This window comes from Melanotaenia boesemani, chromosome 17, assembly GCF_017639745.1.
Source record: "Melanotaenia boesemani isolate fMelBoe1 chromosome 17, fMelBoe1.pri, whole genome shotgun sequence".
Lineage (NCBI taxonomy): Eukaryota > Metazoa > Chordata > Actinopteri > Atheriniformes > Melanotaeniidae > Melanotaenia > Melanotaenia boesemani.
In genome coordinates, this window is record NC_055698.1 from 10,112,738 (window position 1) to 10,134,621 (window position 21,884).

At 39.9% G+C, this 21,884-nt stretch overlaps 1 protein-coding gene across 1 annotated transcript; it reads right to left on the minus strand.

Annotated features, from left to right (window-relative positions):
- Positions 1–3,110: 3,110 nt before the first annotated feature.
- Positions 3,111–6,996, minus strand: heyl (hes related family bHLH transcription factor with YRPW motif like). Its single transcript, XM_042011346.1, has 5 exons — positions 6,504–6,996; positions 4,759–4,825; positions 4,597–4,680; positions 4,382–4,463; positions 3,111–4,204 (listed from the first exon to the last, which is right to left on the minus strand). The coding sequence occupies exons 1-5, from the start codon at positions 6,581–6,583 to the stop codon at positions 3,525–3,527; spliced, it is 993 nt and encodes a 330-aa protein (XP_041867280.1). The 5' UTR covers positions 6,584–6,996; the 3' UTR covers positions 3,111–3,524.
- Positions 6,997–21,884: the final 14,888 nt, after the last annotated feature.

Here is a 21,884-nt window from a genome sequence, read left to right on the forward strand (position 1 = left end):
AGTTCTAAGCTTCCTTAAGAGGCCCCATTTAGGATCAAAGTGCACAAAATATCCCAAACAAAGTGAGTGACAAAGTTTTAGGAGTATAGGAAGAATAAGCACAATAAGACGAGAAGGTTTTGTCTGCAAATATGTCAGTTGTATGAAGAAAAATACCAGTGACATGTTCTAATAAGAAAAAAAATGGCTAATGTGATTATCTCAGATCATCCAACCAGCATTTGGTTATATAACATGTAACTGTGATAATCCATCATATAAGTATGAAGCACCACTGAATTCAAGTAGTGTCTGAAATGTGTCAGCGGCTGACTTTACATATTCCTTTGAGCCCTCTACACCATAAATATAAGTATACGTCCCAGTAGTCATTGGTTCTTACATCAACTGTGCCATCATGTTGAAATAGGTCTGTCTTGATCATGTTAGCCATTGCACCTTATCTAAACTCTCCTAGGGACTTTATAGAAAATAGATGTATAGATTTTATGCACTTTGGGGCGGTAAAAACAGTCTTGTGTTCCCATCACAGTTTAGAAGAAGTTTCGTCTATACTTCACACCACATCAAACCCACATTCTGTTTAATTTCTACTTTATTTATATTTTAATCATTTTAATATTAGACTGCCATAGTTTCAATACTTAATTTGTATTTGCTGATTTTTGATCTTCGATTTTTCTCACAAAAATAGCTTTGTTGTTCTTTATAATAAATTTAATTAGATAAAAATGCAACTCCCCTTTCACTTCACTTAATTCATTAACCTGCCTTGCCACAGCCAGTATGGTGAATATTTCACATAAACAAACTGAACATCTGCCTACTGTATTTCCATGGTGAGCACTGTAGTGGGTGAATTAGCGTGTGACTGGAAAATCCAAACACTCTGACTCTGCTATGCTATTTTAAAGTAAAAGAGGTCAAGTATACAAGGTTGTATAAACATGGAGGCATCAGAATAATAATTTATGCATTATCTATTGCTTTTAACAATATTCTAAATATTGCCAGTGTTGCAGAGAGATGCTAATAGAAATGGCCATGAGCAACTGTAGCAGCTAGCAGACCAGAGTTGCTGCTGCTAACAGTAACTTGCTGGGTCGACTGGCTGGTAAGAAGTACTATACTAATGTTGTTGAAAGCAGGAGAAATTATACTGGCCTGCATTACAGTTTTGACAAATGTACTTTTAGGTAGCCTTTTTTTAATTTTGGATGTTTGTTATGATCACTGATGTAGCATCCATGAAGGGAATTTTTTCCCCACAGCAATTCATTTGCCTTGTTTTTTGGTTCCTCTCAATACATTTAAATGAGCCATAAAGTCACATCCTCCAATGTCTTATGATAAACATAAGGCGAAGACTCTCAAAACTTGCCCTTTTGAGACTGTAGATGGTGCTGTTTCATGACTGATTTAAATATATCATTGAATAAAACATCTTTCGGGGAAGTTAATTAGGCATGGTTTCCCCTCTGGAACTTTAGGATGGTTAACATTTTCAGTGAAAATCAATACATTCTGAAGTGATTACCATAATCCTAAGATCTGATTAATCCTTCTAAGTATTCTGCAGCTATCTGAGGCATCATGGTATCTCCTCCTGGAGGAAAAGTAAAGCTGCCAACATATGAACAGATAAAAGATTCAGCTGCATCAGTGAGGATAGAAAATGTTCTCACTTCCTGATGTTACCTCTTCTTTCTGTCTCCGCCTTGCTGATTGAACCCTCCTCTTTTCCTCAGTCTTCTCCCCTTTCCTTGTATACAAAGCACTTCCCTCTTTTTTCTTCCGTTGTTCCCTTCCCTCCCTCCCTCCTCATTGCACCCGCCTCACCTCCCCTCCCCCGTGGGAAACCCAGTGCAGTGTGACTGTGGTTGTCCTTCCTGGAAGCTGTGGTGGTGACACTGGCTCCTTCACTCAGAGGCTGGAATAGAGCTAGCCAGATTTTGTGTGTGTGTGTGTGCTGTCTGCGTGTGCAACTATGTGCGTGCACATGCACCCTCCACAAACATTCCACCACCATACCGTCCGTCTGACCGCCGGCCGGCCTCGCACGAAAGCCACGCCGTCACCGTGGTTCAGTCCTGACGCCAGCCCTGAATACTCGCATTACACACACGACATAAACAAAACACTCAGTAAGGCACACACACACACACAAAGAGAATGAAAGCGCATGTGACTGCTTCAAACACACACTTGCACACTCACTCAAATAAACAATATGCACTTGCGGAACACACACATTTTTGGACCACAGACCACAAGCATTGCATCCTGAAGTAGATCAAAGCGCTCGCCTGCAGTAAACACAAGACTCTTCTCTCATCCCTGGCGAGCAACTTTGGTGAATACAACCCAATTACAGTCATCTTCTAGAGGAACAACTCTTTGCAAGTTTCATTCATCACCATTATGGGGTGTGTTGTGTGCTCTATGTGTGCTGGCGAACTTTTCATGATTCACACCATTTCTTAAACTTTCTCAATTCCTCTATTCTCTGTGTAACCCCGTCTCCTTCCTCCCACCCCCACCCTGTTATTGAACATCTACACTGGATCAGTCACTCAACCACAGTCCTTCAGATCCTTTTCTTTGTTTCCCCCCTCTCTGCATCCCTCCCTCTTGCCCTCGTCTTTACTGTCTGTCCATTGTTAAGGAGACAGTGGCGCAGACAAACAGGGAGAGAAGATATCCGTTGGTGTACCACAAGATTGGATAGAAAGAATGGCAAAGAGACAGCGGAGAAGAGAAAGATACATGGGCTGATATGAGGGTGATGTTAATTACAGGGGAATGCCAATTAGAGGGCGCAGTGATAGGTCTGTTTGCCTCGCCGTGGCATCCCAAAAACATCACCATCTCCCACCATGTTTATCCTCCGCAGCCACGAGACCACAGCTCCCATCTGCCATCACTGGAGACAGCTTACATGCTCAGAGGGGTTACGGCTGGAGAGCATGCAGGCAATGTTTGCAGACATGACAGATATGGACAAATGGGAAACATAGTGGGATTTTTTGTATCGATGGTACCTGCAAATACATGCTTATATTTGCATCAAAAAGTAAAAATAAAGACAGAATACATGAGTCAAGGTAAAGGCATGTTGTCTTTAAAGAGCTTTTATCAAACAATCTTCAGAAATGGAAAGTGTGATCAAATGTATAAATGTTTTAGAGAAAATAAAAGAAATATCACAGTTCAAAGATCAGTAAAAACTCAACCTCACAATGTTGAGCTTATTACTGTATGGCTCTGCTGGACACTGTGTGTATAAATGTCAAGCAAGAATATGAAGCATTCTAATCTATTCCTTTACATTCCTTCATTATTCCATCATATGTGATTGTAATCATGTGAAACTTCACTCATCCTCTGATATGGCTTTTAGTGCCCCTTAAAAGCAGAGACAGTCATCAAAGTTCAATGTCCCCCATACTTGCTACATAGGAGCACATTGGAGCTCCATGACCACTTTAAAAAGTTTGTTTGGAAAAGAAAATTAAAGTTGATCCTCAAAAAGCTCCAATCTCAGTCCCCCATCCTGGACCAGCCTTGGCTGAGCCACTCAAGCCCCTGCGTTGGGCTGTGGGAGACCCCAGGGGTGCAAAGGGCCTGAAAGAGACTTGTGGAGGGGCAGAAGATGATGATGTAGAGGAGGGTGTAGAAGAAGAAGAAGAGGAGGGAGTTTGGGGAGGTAGAGGTGAGGCCCTGGTGGTGCTGTGAGGAGACGGTTGAGTTGGTCTGGAGGAGCCCAGGGATGGAGACGCCGTGAGGGAGGTCACCCTGTGGACAGAGGCCAGAGCTGCTGGTGCGAGGAGCGGTGGTGCGCCTTGCTGGCAGCCAGCCAGAGGGGCAAGGCGGAGGGAGGCAGGTGATGGGTAGCTCCCCAGTAGGGCGAGCTCTCTTCGCCCACCAGGGAATGGAGGCGAGGACGGGGCTGGCGAGCCTGGGGCGAGCTGAGGGAAAGGGGCCCACGGCCAAGGAGAAATAGGCATGGTGGAAGAAGGGGCTGACTGTAGGAAGAGGGGGTCTAGCTCACTTGCACAGTGGGAGAGATGGGAAACGAGGCGAGCTCCAATCGGGTCTGGGGATTCCCCCTCCATTGAGCTAAGGTACCGAACCACCTCTCCAACACATTCTCTGAAGCCCAGGGTTCTGTAGTCGACTGCAAGAGCTCTCGCATCAAAGTATCCTGAAAATAAAAAACAGAATCTAGTCACACAGTGATGAAATGTTATAGTATGTCACTGGTCATAAAATTGACACCATCTTTTGTTGTTTATTGAAAAGAAAAACAATAAAAATGTGTTCTATCATAGGTTTTAATGTCCCAGCATTGTTTTAAGGGATTTTGTTTCTCTGATTGTACCTTTTCCTCCCATGGCATGCAACAATTTGAGATGGTCCACAGTCATCTGCAGAATCTCTGCTTTCTCCAACTTTGAGGAACCCTTCAGGAAAAATAAACAACATTTTAATCATTGCCATGCTGAGTTATAGCTGTTCCATTTCTTTATATCACTATCTAATTGTGACAGACTTCCTGGATTATTTCCAAGGAATGCTATACTCATAAGCAGCTACCTGTTTCTCAAAAGCACTGGGTACCAGCCTCCGCAGCTCTGACAAGCTGTGGTTGATTCGGTCTCTGCGCCTTTTCTCTATGATCTACAGAAGGAAAAAAGAGCGTCAGAAACTATCAAAGAAACAGGACTAAAACAGATGAAGATCCAAGGTTCTACTTACCCCTCTTCTCTTCTTTCTGGCCAGAATTTGTGAGGCGCTGCCTGGAGACATGGACCCAGTGACTGGGCTGTATCGTGGAGACAGAAGAAAAAGAAAAAGAAGATGAGAGCCTTGCATTGGCATAAAGGGAAAACGTGGTAACTTTGAATCTCCTGCATATTGTTATTATTACCCTCCTTAATGTGACACAGAGACAGGATGGCACATCAGCTCCCTTCAATCTAATTTGTTTTTGGGGCACAGAACAGCGCAGGAGAGGAGGGAAGATGAGATTGTTTTTAGTTTAATGCATTTTTGGAAATTATTCTCAGTGAGCTGACATGCTGTTCTCCTTTCCATCTGAGGAAAAAGCACTTTTAGAAAGATGATTATATAGCCTCTGGGCGATGCTTTTGTTCGCATAGGGCTCCAATATGCAGCATGGGAGCTGAGCTCCTCCGAGTACAGTCATTCAATGTGGATTGTGTTTGTTTGTGAACTCTCATCTTACAGGCCTGAAAGAGCTTGACAGCTTGGAGTTTCCTTCAAACTGCACCAACAGAGACTTATTGCATTTCTATTAGATTTTAACATGAGCACTGCCAATTCAGCTGAGTGTTTTTGTTTAGGTTTATGTTTGATGGGTCTGACACACAGCAATTCAGTTTATCAAAACCGTCTTCAGCCTTACTGGCTTGCCTAGAGTTTGTGATGTAGCTGGTGAGCGTCTGTGAGAGAGTTTTAGTTTTTGTATGCCAATACATGTTCATGAATATTTCCTAGAATCCAGATGTTTGCATCTCTAGCCAAGGAATGTGACTAATTTGCCTTAAAGTTAAATGATTTAATTACTTTTAAAGAGAGCGTCCAGCATTCACTGTAATATTTTAGTCTTTATCAGTCGTTTTTCACACCTCTGAAACAAGTTACATATAATGGACTACTGTTAAATAAGCTGTTTTTGCAGATCAGATTTGTGTTCAAATGTTCTTTTTCTGTAAAACTTCTGAATTTGTGCCTTTATGCACAGAGAATGCAAACATTAAATATCCATGTTTTCTGTGTAATCTTACAACAAAACTGTCTACATGGTGGCATCACATCATTTAATGTTTTTTAAAAGGATATTTCAAAATATTCTTGATGTAGAGGTTCTCCATTTTTTATGGTTTTCTGTTTTATGAGAACTTAAAGATATTTTTTAACACAAAAATAAGTTGTAAAAGCAGGTCAACCCATAACATTTAATTAATAAATCGCAAAGACTTTACTAATGTATTTGATTTATTGCCCATAGTAAATATAAAGACAATGCAATTTTTCCTGTTCTCATCTTTTCTCCATGTTTCCCACAAAACAGGCCTCATATAGATTTTAACTTACACTTTTGTAAAGCATTTCATTTACTGACAGATGTGTACTTGAATAGATTTTTTTATAAAAGTAATTTGAAAAAAATCTCTCTAGATAGTCTTTGCACTTTTCAGATTATCGCTACTTGTGAAATTCTGCCGGGCATATAAAAACTTCAAACAATATGGAAAACATTGCTATAAACACATGTTTTTATATACATGAGTTTGAAGGAGCTTTAAAAACGGACTCTTTTCCCTCAGCCTTTGAACTTGCATGGTGATGTGTAAAACCCACGTCTTGCAGACATGTTTAGAGTATCTTGAGCCACTAAGTGTGGCAGTGTAATTTTCCTGTAATGTATGATTGGAGGCAACGTGTTCCAGCCTCAGGTGTGGTTGGTGGATGCTCACCAATAGCTGTCTTCTTGTCCCACGTCAATGAACTCGTCTGTGTCTGAGTCCGGGGAGCTGTAGTCATGAGGTCTCTTCATTTCTCCGGCCTTTCGTCCCTCGTTGGATGGATGACGATCAGTGCTTTATGTAGGATGGATAGATGTATGGATCTTGTTGGTCACCTTCTCCGCTTTCTTGAAACCTCTGAGACTCAGTGGAGCGTCTCCCCCCGTGCTCCTCACTCTGGCTCTCTTGCGCTCTTATGTATAAAAAGCCGTGTTGCTCTTTGTTACTTCTTGTCGCTTGTGTTTCTTTTGTTGTTTCTTCTTGGGTCTTCTGTCCTTTTCTGTGGGAGTCAGTTGTGCCACTTGATCAACCCCCAGGGGCCCATGACAACTAAGAAAATTCACAAGCTGCTTTAGTCTTTTACTCCATCAGTGGCATCCAATCATAGTCTATTTCCCTGTTATGTCTCTCTTGGCTCACTTTGTCCGTCACAGCCACCCAATGACAAAATAGGACTTTGGCAGTTGGGGCAGGGTTGCCAGTTTCGGCTCCCCCGCCTCCTCTCCCTGTCCCTCCTCCCTCCCTTTAATCTACCCTTCCCTGGCTCGTTGCCCTCCTTCCTTTCCACCACACCCCCCTCAGTCCCATCTTTCCACCCCTTTGCGCAGTCATCCTCAGTCAATTAGCCTCCAATCTCATCCTGCTCTCCTTCCTTCCTATTTTTTATCCTACTTTCTTTCTCTCAGCTCCTTTTAATTATGCTGCTTTGTTGAACAATGGCAGCAGGAGGGAGTAAAGGAAAGAGGTGAGGACTGTGGGAATTATGGACTGTGAAAGCACTTCAGCATCTTCAGGGAGTGTTGGGATGATGCACAAAGTCGGAAGCTCACACTGGTGACCCAGAAACCAGAGATCTTAACTACTTTCTGGAAGTATTTCAGTATTAAAGAAGCAACAGGTATTAGTTTTCTTTTTCATTACCCTGAAGTACCCAAGTTCAAAGAAAAAACCAGAAGGCTTAATCATGCAATAGCTTTATATTGGCTTTGGAAAATGCAGATTTGGACCCAGACTTAGCTGCATTTTCTTTATCCAGAAGTACAACATCAAGAAAGAGCTGAACTAAGGCATTTAAACCCAAATTCTTCCAATATGTTTCCCTCCATCCTGTGTGGCTGCCAGCGTGATCAGAGATGAGGGCGAGTAGCAAGGGGTCAAGTGTGGAATCAGCCCAGTGAGTGTCTGAACATCTGTGCTCTTCGCCGGACAAGATAGCGCTCTCTATACAATCACACTCACTCGCACATACGGCTCCTCGCAACACTTAGCACTGGGTTCCGCTGCCACCGTGGGAAGATTGCTGGTACAGATTGCCATGGAAACATGAGACCCAGGCGCCGGTTGTTAGGAGCGATGCCTGACTGACCCAGCACTGTGCACATATGTGTATGTGAAAGACGGAGAGAGGCCAAGTGGCATGCCCCCTTCCACACAATACCCAGCTGAGTGTGTCTCTTCCTGCCTGGCAGACTGGAAGGGTGTGTTAGTTTAAACATACTACAATGCATGAGTGCAAGATCTTTGTATAGACTTTTTGAGTAAGTAAGTTGTCTTTTTGGGACATAATTTGTTTCTGTAAGTTCTAATGAGCTCCTACAATTCCAAACCCTGATTGTAGAAAATTTGGGAATTTTTTTTATAAAATGCAGCAAAAACTTTATTGTGTTATCTTACCTTACATACCAACCTTACCGTGTAAATGTAAACAGATGAACAATTTGACACTACTGACACATTCAAAAAGTTGTCATAAAGGTGTGTTTAACATTGTGTTAGATCACTCTTTAAACTACACTTGGAAACTATAGATAATAATTGTTTGATTTTGACAAAAGACATTTCTTTTTATTATTGCTTATAACAAGATTCCAGTCCCTCACCAGTCACTTTCATCATGACATGTAGCACATTTTCACTTGAAGACAGATCTGAACTGCAGGCAGACCAGTCATGTACACGCATTCTGTGTCTTACCTTAATAACTACTGATCTGAGAGTAAAAGACTCTTTATGGCAGAATTTGTCGCATAAAATGTCCATTTCTGCGTTAATGGTACCCAAACACATATATGAGTACAAAATGTCATGGACACCGAAGCGCCTACCTTCACTGATTTTTACATCTTGCACTCATGACAGCCTTGATGGTCTTTTCCATGTTTGGTACATAGAACTAGGCATTTTTTTATTTTATGTGGTGCCCACACCAGTTTTAAAATTTGTTTAGGTCTCTTTAAATACAATGAGTGTTAAGGCCAAATAAATAAAGTATATATAATTAAGTTGGGCAATGAACACACTTGAAATCATTACCTCTGTACTTGTGTCTCTTAAATAACAGCTCAGTATAATTAAGAAATTAAAGATTTTAGTTTTTGTTTTATTCTAGAAAAGCTCCCAACTTTATCTGGAAATGGATTTTTTGGATGTTTCAAATATTCAAATATTATCTTTTTAAACTGCATTCTCTTCCTTGCTTTTTACAAGGCGTCTTGTGTTACTCCAGTTTTCTCTTCTTTTTTCTTTGGTTTATGCTTTGCTTCTTCTTTATTTACAGCGGTTTCAAGTTTTCCTTCACTACCAACATATTGTCACATCACGTGTAAGACAGTAAACTAAATTAAAACATGTGCATGAGCGTGTGTTTGCAGAACTCAAGTGTGAGTCATCAGTGGCCATCATTAGACGACGGGTGGGGGCTCGTAGCATGGTGAAGTGTGAGTCAGGACAAAGAGAAATCCCTTTTCTTCCCCCTCCCACCCCATCCACATATCCTTTTATTACCAATCGCTCTTTGATTCAGATCTGGATCTCATTTCAGCATCAGAAAACTGGAAAACAAATAGAGAGAGAGAGACTAAAAAAAAAAAAGACATCGATGAAGTCAGGCCTCAGTCGTCTCTGTTGTTATTTTTATCACAGCCCTTTTATCACTCCATCTCTCCATCCCTTCAGAGATTAACTTTCCTCTTTCTGGTTTCTGCTCTTATGATGCTGTGGATGCCTCTCAGCTGTTCCACGATTAGGCAAGTTCCATGAAAAACACTTAAGAAGTGGAATGTAATTAAGAAGATGGATGAATAAATAAATAGATTAATCGTTAAAATGGTTTCATGGTGAGGGGGTATGGAAAGACAGCGACAGAGACCAAGATGAGGAAGAAAGAAAGAGAGAGATGGACAGAAAGCTGGCACTGGATGGTGGGATGGAATTCTGAGAGATTTCTGGCGATCTTTGGTCGGCCACTTCAAGTTCTCTCCCTCCCTTCCCACCAAACCACAACAAGACGAAGTCCCTTATTGAAATTAACAAGCTCATACTTTTACAATTTGTGCACACACGCACAGCTCAAGTATGAACGTGTGAATGTTTAAGAACATATATGCACACACAAGGTCTCAACAGATTCATGCAAGCACACACGCAACTCCCTCACACGAATATGAACTGTGCATACCCACAATTTATAAGGCCCAAACACTCAGCTGCAATTATTGTTTCTGATGCATGACTACTCCTATTGTTTGAAAGTCTGTGAGGTGGAACTAGCTCAGTAGAGTATGTGTTTGTGTCTTTTTCTCTGCATTCATGTCGAACCAAATAACTGATCAGATACAGTGTCTTACTGCATAGTTTACTTTATTTGTTCTCTGTGTTTCAGCTACAGAAAACTTTCTTTTCCTTATGGGCAAAAGTGGGTGAAATCTATTTCTTCTCTAAATTGTAGATATTTAATTGTCAAAAGCCTTTTTTGTGAGCTCTTAAACATCCAAATGAGCCTATACAATACCCATCTCTGCAAAAGCTTTCTAAAATGAAGCATTTGTTTGAATTTTTAAGAGACATAATACAGTACAAAAGATTTGTTTTTAGGGCTTTTACTGGCCAACTTACTGTGACTGCAGAAGAAAGTGTTAAACACCGTGATCATTGCAGTCACATCGATCAGGAGTATATGTTGGAAAACCATTGTCACTCAGCAAAATCCACTACTGCATCCAGAGATAGATCCTGAAACTGTATCAGACAAAAAGGAAGTCAAATATCAACTTGGCAGAAGCACTGCTGAGTTCCCTGTGCATGAGCTCATCTAAGATGAACAGACAGTGAACACGTGTTCTGTGGTTAGATAAGTCCACGTTTCACTAGCTTTTAGGAAAACACTGACATCTGCTTCGTTACACCAAAGACAAGAAAATAACCATCAAGTGTGTAAAAGCCAGCATCTGTGATGGTATGGAAATGCATCAGTGTTCATGGCATTTGGTAACTTGCAGTAATGTCAATGTGCATATTGCAGTTCTGGAAAAATGTTTGCAACCATCGAGGAAGCATCTTTTGTATGGGTTTATTTCAGCACACTGACTTATACCAGCGTTGTTTTACAGGCACAGGATTTGTTTGTGTTTTACTGGCCTACATGAATTTAATATCTGTCTCTATTGAAAATGTATGAAGCAGCATGAAGAAGAGAATCAGACAGCAATGACTGCAGACTGTTAAGCAGCTGGAATCTTGTATTCACTTGTACTTGTGTCTGTTAAACAAAGATTTAGAAAAAATTAAGAAATTGCAGATATAGGCTTTTGTTGAAAAAAAAAAGAACTTCTGAAAACAGATTTGCACAGAGAAGCAGACTTTATTTAACTTCTCATAAAAGTGCAAATTACAAAATTCCTGATTCAAAAATGGCTCATAAAAATACTAGTGATATTATTTAAATTGTGAAATATAAATTTCACAGTTTGTCTGGAACTGAATGAATTGTAGCAGTGTCTGTGAACATGCCTTTTAAATTATTAGGTGTCTCAAAATATCACCAAATGCCATGAAATTGCATTCAGCCAATGAAATGTTTGTTTACTGTCTAGAAGCCCTGTCTACAGGCCAAATGTGGTCAAAGAAGCTCAGCATGCTGCCCTGCTGCATGCAAGTGCTACTGACAAATACCCTTATCATCAGTTGATTCCTTGTTAGTATGAATTCATTATAATAGTCGGTCTGTGGCAAGTCGCTCGGTCACTGGAATCAAGATTGGACTGGCATGGGAACTGGCACCAGAGTAGTTTGGCGCTCTCCAGGCTGGACCCATGAGGGAATTAATGTCCTCTCCAGACACATAAGGAATGCCAGGGACTTGTGGCTCTGGCTGCTTGGCTGTTTCCACCAGTCCTGAAAAATAACCTGAATATATGAGGCATTTCTGTGGAATGCTGTGTTTCTCCATTGCATCCAATGAGATGCATTGTGTTTTAATGATCAGACTGATCCAATATGTGGAGGGAGTAAACCATCAGAGAGAAGCATGTTTGGGGTAGTGGCTGGCTGCTGTGATTTGATGTGTCAGGAGGACAGGAGGGCTGCAGCCATGGTTCATGCTGTTTGTAAGAGAGCGAGAGACACAGAAAGAGAACAGAGAGAGGGAGGTCTCCCTCTTCAATCCCTCTCCTCCCCTCTTCTCTATGAAAAGATAAATAAAGAGGCTAAAAGCCGAGGAGAAGAAGCAGAAAGGAGCTTTTGTGGCTTCCGAGTGGAGTCTCTTTCATGGCGGTTCCCACAGCACTGGGCCTGTGATGACATTCACCATGTTTCACACACACGCTGATGGACCCTGTGACTGCGGTGACTTTCGCTGGTGCCGGGCCCCAGACGGGACGGCGAGGGCCCCAAGAGCCACAGGCAACCATTGTGCTGTCGCCGCGGAAACCAGTCTCTTTATGTCAGACATGTTTTTCTGTTTGTTTTCTTTTTTATGTCTTTAATGTGGGCAAGGGGGGAATGTTTCCCCTCTCCTCTGCCCCCTCCCCAACACTGCTCTGTGTTATTCCCCCCAATACTCATCTTCCTTCTCCTCCCACCGATCCAACTAGATTTGTTTCTCCTCTTCACCTCCCCTTCCTCTCTTATGTTGCCTCCCCCCTGTTTTCCCCCTGGAGATCATCATTTGTAAAGCTCTTTGCTTAGACAGCCCATATCTTTGTCGTAGTGTTGCGGCCTCTCTCTCACTCAACTCCTTTTTATCTATACTTCATGAGGTTTTGGCACAAACCAGCACTTTTTTGGCCTCTTGCTTAAAAAAAAAAATGTGCACAACCCCAAAATAACAAAACATCTCTCCAAATGACTGCTGCCTTTCCCACGCTGCGCCAATTTTCTTCATAAGATTAAACAAACTTACCAATAACAAAAATGAAAGAAAAAATGACGAGGAGGGAGTTCAGACAAAAGAATCTGGATATGATTTAGGTCTCAGAAAAGCTAGCGGAGGATGCCCTAAAGTCATTCAATGCAAAAAAACAAACCTGAAAAAGCCAACTGTTACTATTTTTAAGCACTTCAAGAATGTAGTTTGGTGCCATGACTCAAAGGCACGCTGGCTCTCCTCCGTAATCAGTCCTTTCTGACTGCACTCCTCCGCCACATCACACACAGGATGCAATCTTTTATGAACCACAGAGCAAGTGGCGGGGAAACGGGGGAAAGTGAAAAATAAAAGAGTTCAAGGCTAATCCGCTCTGTCCCCTCCCTGAGCCACACATGTGACTGTGTCTCAGTTGATGAGTAGGGGGGTTAAAGATTCAACTTATAATAGCAACTGTTAAACTAATGCTGCTCAAGATTTTTTCTTTTTTAACTTAGAAAGCTATAATTCAAGTTTATGGAGGAGGAACATTTTTATAGCATGCTGTCATATGATGCTGACTTCCTCCATCAGCAGAGTCGAAGGGTGAGTTTAAAATAGAAAAGCTAAGCAGCCGCTTCAGGCATGTACATGAAATTTGGAGGAATGAGCGAGAGGTTCAGAGGAGTCTTTTGAATTCATCAACCTTTGGACTGCAGCTCTTTGACAGCCTCTCACTTTGCCAAATCCCTCATATAACTTTACACCTCAGATTACATCCCTATCAGGGAAGGCATCCTGCCGACACCTCGTTCTGACGGCAGCTCTAAAGAGCGAATATAAGCCCTTAAAAACCTGCACAAAAACTTGCCGCCAGTGCACTGCTGGGGTCATTTTTAGAGTTCCAAGAAGGGGATTATGGTGAGTGTGGTTGGAAAGAAAGGAACACTTTGATGAGTGAAGGATGTGATTTATGACGGACATAATTTTTATTATTTTTCCCCCCAAAGTCTTGGTGGTAGCATTTATTAATAAAATTTCTCCGAACTCATAGAAGGGATCCATTGACCGATGATTATAGATCTCTTTTGTTTTTTCTTCTCTTTGTTTATTGACTGATGCCAAACTATTAAATTAGATCAAATGGGAAAAATCTATTAAAAAAAGCATGTAAAGGGGATGTTTCTATTTCATAAGCTTAACCAAATATTTCTTATTAAATAAACTTGCAGTCCTGATAACCTTAAGTCTATCAACACAACCAGACTAGTGAATTTAATTCTAAACTATTTATTAAACTACATTAATATATATTTTTATTTGGACAGTGAAAATATGGTTTGTAGTGATTCTTGACATTACATTTTAACAACACACCCCCCAAAAATATTAGCATATGAAAAGTTACGGTTGTATACAACAGTTTTCACACAATTTCACATTCGCCTTTAAAGGCTTTATAATGTAGGAATGGCACCGATGAGCGTTGAGTGAACTGTGGTCAGTGTCCTGGAGCAATAGACCATCTCACACACACACATGCCAGAACAACAACAACACACAACACTTAGACTTGCAAACAAAAACACATATTTTTGAGAAACAGATTTCTTCCTTCCTTTGTTGAAAAAAAAAACATGCTTCACAAAAACATCTCCTTCCTTAAAGAAATGCAAAACAGAACCAGAACAACGCAAGTTACACCTTGCCAGCTAACTGTGGGCAGCGTTGGGCACAAAGGGTCCATATTTGCCTCATTATTGTCCAGACCGCTTGTATTGACAAGCCAGCGTCATTTGTTGTCATACTTGACCTTCCCTTGCAAATATTCTGTGTGCAGCAACTTTTCTGACAGCACCAACAAGCTGCTTACAATAGCCTTCCTCTCATTATGTGGGTGAAGCAGCTCACTCAAATACAACAAAGAAAACCATACAACAACAACCAGTTTATTCTCAAGGCTGTCCCACAACTAGAGATCTGATCACATCTCATATGAAACCAGTGACAATGTCAGCTGGTTCTGTGCTGGAATATTTTGAGGGGAACTCTATTGCATTTCCTAATGCCTCCATTTCTTCCATATAGCTAAAGAGTGACTATACATTTATGTGTAGACTTTTAAAAGGTCTGGTTGACAAGGTCAGCACAGCACTTTAGCTGTTTGGTCAGTATTAAGAGCTATTTAGATGACCCACTTTTAAATCAATGGGTTCAGATGTTGTGATGTTATTTTCAACTAGTCATTGTACGCTCATTTTGTCCAAACCAGCCGTTGTGAGGTTATGTTGTCTTGACTAGTCACTATACAGCTGTCTAAGATGTTCGCACTTCTTCTGTGAAGCTGAAGCTTCACCTTTAACCGTTTGGTGCATAGTGTCCACTACAGTGGACACATATTCAAAGGCTATTTTTAAATGTATGTATGAGTGTGGATCGTACATTAGCAACTTCATTGGACATTAGTGAGTCACCAATACTCTGCCACGTATAAAGAATAACTGCATTTGATATAGTATATATACATACATTGTAATTACAAAGTTTACCTCAGTGATAAACAGGACAAGAAAATGATCCAGGTGTTTTTGTTTGAGAACACTATATAAAATAAATTTGTTTATACAGAATATCAAACTATGGAAACTAAACTCTGACATTCTGTATGTCAAAGTTTAATTTCTATAGTGCTGTGTCATGAAAAGATATACTAAAATATTTGCAAAAATGTATGGGTTGTACTCACTTATGTGAGATGCTGTATAAAAACTATGAAAAGGTTCAGTTAGCATCTTATATGTGACTATAATTCAACTAATGTGTTGTGAGTCAGTTCTTTCTATAAATTAGGTCCAAAAAGTATTGCATGGTGCTAGTGGTGTCATGGGAACGGAGTTAAACGACTAATTCCTTCAAATTTTAATGTAAGGATGATAGATTTCACTCCAGAGCCAATTACTGGCTAAGTACTGTATAAAAATGTACAGATGGGTTTAATGACATCTACATTAGCTTTTTATCTAGATTTCAAACTTTTAAAACGTTGATTCTTAGCAACTGTGCATTAAATTTGTGTGTTCTTGTAGCAAGAGGATGGTGTTATACACTGGGTTGCTAACTGCAAACAAAACTTCTAGGAATAAGAACCTAAAGATTCACCTGGGCAATATCTGGTCTCATTGTCCCAGCATCTTGTCCCAAATGCTCACTGACTATTTTGCATCACCTTTTCTTATGCAAACCTTCACAATAAGAGCTGGATAGCTCAGTTCAGTTACCAGGGCATCCGTCTCCCATCCGGGAGACCTGAGGAGACCTACAGGGGACGATTATTAAAACCTTCCAGCTGGGTCCTTAGGCAAAACCATTAATGCTACTGCCTAACCACCTTCAGATGTAAGTCGCTTTGGAGAAAAGCATCTGCTAAATGACTGTAGAACAGAACAAGAACAATATGTATTTTAAAAAAAAAACTGTAATAAAAAAATTAATTCATAAACAAATAAATTAACATGTACGTTACCGCACATTCATCAGTACTTAACCTTAAGGCTAACTATAAGTTACAAACACTAACCCTTGTAAAATTGCAACACATAGTGTTTGTACTCCAATCAAAATGGCAATTAAAGTCATTCTTGTGAAAAAGCACTGGCTGAAACTTTAAAAGATCATTCTGTGCTCAGTGAGAACAATAAAATGAATACAACACTGTTTGGTCAAACCTGTGAAGGCTATTTTGTCCTTGCTACATGGAAAACATCAACCAGCCACTCGGAGCTGCACAGCAATGAAGATTAAATAAACAACCTTGAGCTCCAAAATCGAGACTTTTCTCTGGGATTCACAAACTCAATAAAAAAAATAATAATAAACAAATAAATAAAAAGTTAATTTTTAGTCACTTACAGTATAACACTTATGTGAAAGAGCTTTAATGTCTTTAATGTCCTATTAAAACAAATATCAGCAACTACTTATTTTGATTTAATAGAAAATAATCACAAATAAAGCTTCATTATTCTTTCATTATACTCAGTGTTGTGCAGGCTACATTTGGCAGACCATTACAATGAAACTAAAAACAAATCTTATGAAAAACTTGACTCAAGCCACAATGCCACACTGATACATTAATGTAAAAAGACATTAAAGCTCTTTCACACATTCAGAAAGGCAAAGATGCTCCAAGTTAGCTTCAAACACGCTATGCATGCTTGGGTACAAACACACGCTGCTTTTCTCAGACATGAAAACTTGTTTGAGGTCAAAGCTCCAGAAGCTAACTGTATATAGTACAGGAGGCTTTGATCTTTGGACTTGGCTGTGGCAAAGACATCCAGCCAGCGCTGAGGCCCTGCGTTACCGGAAGCTTGTGGTCTAGTACAGCACCGTTTGTCAGTCAGCTCTGGGGCTATATATACAATAAAAAAAAGTCTTGCAGATTTATTTCAGACTCATACATTTCCTCTCCACTGAAAGAAGAAAGGACCTAGAAAAAGACAGATGTCTACAGAATCCTGAGGAACATTAAGTGATAATTACAGAGAGATAGGGAGGCAGGGAGAAATGAGGTTTCTCCCTCTTGCTTTTCTCTTCCTCTTAATCTGCCACCACAGAGAGTGGCGTCTCCAAACTTAAGAGGGGCGCCCACTGTATTAGACCTCCAATGATTGGCTATGATTGCATTATCTGATCCCATGAGGGATAAAAGGACAGCAATACACTCACCACATGCCTGCATTTCATTGCTCAACGATCACTGCCTCCTCAGAAGTCAAACATGTCCTTCTTTGAATACTTCTTTACACTTGAAACCATACAAGAAAATATGATTCAAATTCAAACATTGTCTTTATCTTTTTCAAGTTAGTTTTCTTAGACATTCAATCACGTACACACATATTTACACTCATACTCCAGTATGTACTCGACTTCACCACCAGTCCACCGCACTCCTCTCAAAACTCTTTGATCCACGGTCGAGGGTCCTCTCCGCGGTGCCTCTGTCTGAATTCCAGAGATTCTGGGATAATTCAAACGTTTCACGACACATACTTGGTCCCCCCAGGAGACAGTGGCGGAGATGGAAAATGCCACCATGGTCCCCGGCTCACTCTCCCTCCATTGTCTCTACTCTTTAATCAGGCCCTCTCTGTGGCTCGCGCTGCCACCGTGGTGTGTTGTCTCAGCCTGGGAAAATGCCGCCCTAAGTGGCTGTTATGTGCTGAGGCACAGACCACAGGGACCCAGAGGGGTGCTGCTGGAGCCCTCTGTGCCAGCCGTGGGTCTCAGAGTGGCTAACACGCACAATGAGTGAGGTCCCGAGTTTGGATGCAACCTTACATAAAGGCGATCGCTACATCTATTTACTTTTTGTCTGGGCTTCCATCAGTAAATCATACACCATCATAATCATAGGCATGACCCAAAACCCAATCATAAATCATCAATGTTATTTGTACTTAAGGGATTGCTGGGTGTAAACCAGCATTAAACTGTCACACAGAGATGGTAGTATTGTAGTAACTTCAGTATGATTGCCTGGCTGTGAAAGGTCTGTAGAGAGGGAGTTTCCTGCCATGAAGTCAACAAATGACCAAAACAAAGGCCTTATGTTTCCCTGAGTCACCGCGAAAAGAAGGTCAGTACCCAGAACTAGCACACAGTTCAACCCATTTCAGTTTTGTTTTGGGACAGACTCGTGTCAGGGATGGGCAGCTTGGTCAACTCCCATGTGGTCTTGCATTCAGCTGGACACAACGCTTCCATCAGGTCAGGTTTATAAGGACTGAACGAAGCCCTGCATTTTTTCTTTCTTTTTTTTATAAGCATGAATAGAATTTTTATGAGGTGCTATAAATTTCATTTTCCAAAAGAGAGTGAGTGTGGAGGCTCATGTACGCCTATCCTGTGGTTTCTCTAGGCCAACACAAAGCCTTTGTATTTGCTCTGTTCGCCATGGGAAAATATCTGAAACAAATAAGTTGCCTGGTCGGCACCCATCAGTGTAAAAACACTTCTAAAGACTGTGGATTGTGCTGAGAGGGTGTGGTGCCCTCTGAAGGAACTACTTGTTTACTTTTACTGTGTCTGAAAATAAAAGAAAAGAACTATTTTCTCTCTGAGAAAGCCAAATAAACAAGTATTCTTGAGCAGACAATATAGGCAGGCGCAAGCCGCCGGCGGTTGGACAGCAGCAGCCTGGACTGAGCGGGGAGGGTGATGCTTCGCCTCCAACTTCATCATCATCACAGCCATTATCAATATCAGTGAGTTTATGCAGGGAAAGAAAGACTTTGAATGCCTTTTTTTTTATTTCCACAGATAAAAAAAATTCTAAGATTTTCACTTTTACGTTTATTTTTTCTAAAATAATAGCTGTTATTATAGAAGACCTCCCTAGCACATCCATCCTTTCATTTATTCATTACTCTGAATTACTGAGACATTGGTCAACTTAATTATGGCAGCTGATGTTACATATTACACTGTACAAAACACTAACATTTAATCAATCAAAAACTCTATTATTAAATTCACAACGTTGGCATTTGAGTTGTCAGTTATGCATTGCAAATTATACACTTCATTTCATAAATCTGCATCCTTCATGGGAGCATAAGAGGGTAAAATTCATAAGCATGCTGTCAAAGAATTGGGCTCCCTGTGTAAGGTGTAAATGAGAAAGGTAATTAATTACTTTAAAAATATTTAAAACCATTTGAATTAAAATGAGGCAACATTTATTTCAGCTGCCCCGTATACAGAGGCTGCACCGTCTTGAAACAACAGAGCCAGGTTTGGATCCCAGGCTGAAGCTGTGCATGCATTTCCCTTCTCTCTCTGATCTCCTTTCCTGTTGAGCTACTGTTAAGGATTTTTTTTTTCATTGTTAAATTGTTTGTCAATTGTTTTATGAAATGTACTGTTTATCTATTCTGTATTTACTGTTACCTGCCCAGGGACTGCACATGTAAATTAGCTTTTAGCTAACTCTGGTTAAATCGTGATTGTGCATTGTACCAAATAAACAATAAATTCAAATTCAAGGATAATAAATAAATAAAAAGCTGCATACAATTAAAAAAAAAGTAAAATCTTTAAAAATAAATAAAAATGTGCAAAAAGACCAGATAAGATGTTGAAACTCAGACTGCTTTTTAGAAAATTGTGACCATTCAAGTTTAATGCCAGAGGTAGCATCACTTCTTCTTTTAGCACTTTTTTCGATTTTTGTTTCACTTTTGTTTATTTATTTATTTTTTACCAACACTCATAAGCATTTGGGTGCTTTGGAGACCAGTTTCTGTAAGAAATGTTTCCATATTCATATTCATGTGATATAGGATTTTTTAGCTTTTCCACTCTTCAGGGCCTCCTTAGTCATATTTCTATTTTATAATGCTGGTAAATTGTTTCCATCAGAGACACATCTAAGCCATTGTTTATCAGCCTTTGTAGAAAATGGTAAAAAGTTCATCTTATGAATAAAATTTAGAATGTGCATAAATAATCTGTAGTTGTCAGACATGTGCAAGCCAGTCATACACATATGAGTAAGAATGAACTGCTAATAAATCCCACATGTTCCTAAGCACAATGCTTGTGTCCGTTCATGGTCATTTGCATTGAGGAAATGCCCTGGTGACAACACAGCTCTTTAGAAATCACATAGAAATCTGCACGGTAACTTTTTTTTAACTTATCTTGCTTTTAATAATTTTAATGTAATTTATTATTTTATTGTGATTATGTGTTGATGCCTTTTACTGTTCTAAATATCTGTAATGTCTTTGTTTTATGTAAAGCACTTCGAATTGTCCTGTACATGAAATGTGCTATACAAATAAACTGCCTTGCCTTGCCTTGTGCATCCTTCCTGAGGTAATGGAGAGGAAAGAGAGAGAGAGAGAGAGAGAGAGAGCGAGAGAGAGAGAGAGAGAGAATTATTTTCTGCTGAACAAAACATCGTTTCAAGTCATGTTGGCATTTATTTATAAGGTCTATTTCATGCATGAGGCAACACCATGCTTTAAATAAATTAAAACAAAGATTTGAAACACACTTATAAAAGTGCAAGAGAAGAAAATAAGCAGAATTTAACAACTCACTTGTACAAAACACTGCATTTAAGTAAGAAAAATATAAATGGTTTAATAAACAGAAGAAAAATACAGGTTGAATGTTGGATGACAGAAGGAAGCACAGTTAATCTTTTAGGCTCAAGGGAATGAATTAAAGAAATAAAAAATAAAAAAAAAGAAAACCCAAAAGGTTAGACATCAAATTCAATTAAAAAAATTGTGCCACTTTGATGAGCTATATTTACAACCGAAGGATAAGACACCCACCCCCAAAGCATGCACTCCTGATGAGGCTCTTTCCCATTTGATTTCAGCTTGCTGTTTATTTGTCTGGGTAATGGGAATATATTTTGGGCCCAGAGAAATTATAGCATTCCAAAAAAGATGGCATAGCTTAGTGATTACTGGGAAATGCCCAAATTTGTGTCCCACCTCAGGTTGGTGACCAAAAACCTTCTTGCATTTTCACTGCAGTATTTTCTGTGCAGTTAATGCAAGAAGGTTTTTAAACTGTTTAGTTAAAATCCCTGCTTTAAATTTTCAAATACCTGTCTGTTACAAGTGTTTTGTGTATGTTTTTACACAAATTATCCTGGAATTAAAAGCAGATTAAGCTAGTTTAGCTGTTAGTTTAGTCCAAAACATTAATTTTTTATCAACAGTGTCTCTTCACAGATGTGCAAGTTATCAGGAGTGCTGCCTTTTGAAGCAGACTTAAAGTCCAAGCAGCATACGCAGAAAGGCTGTACATGTGTTGAATGTTGATACCAAAGTCAAGTGACTGAAAGAGCATCACTATGTTTGTCTTGAAGTAGTATGTGCAACTGTGTAAAAGGCTGGAATCATTGTATTGCTGTGCAACAGCGTTATGACCTATTAAATTAGTTCTTTAGAGTAAGAAGCAAGTTAAATTCATAATAGTTGAGCATGCACTTGATGAATGTCTCAGATCTTTACTGTAGTGGTCTGTTTTTAACTTCATTCATTCATTCATTCATTCATTCATTCATTCATTCATTCATTCATTCATTCATTCATTCATTCATTCATTCATTCATTCATTCATTCACTCATTCATTCATTCATACATTCATTGTTTGTTCTCATTATTCAGCTTCACTATTA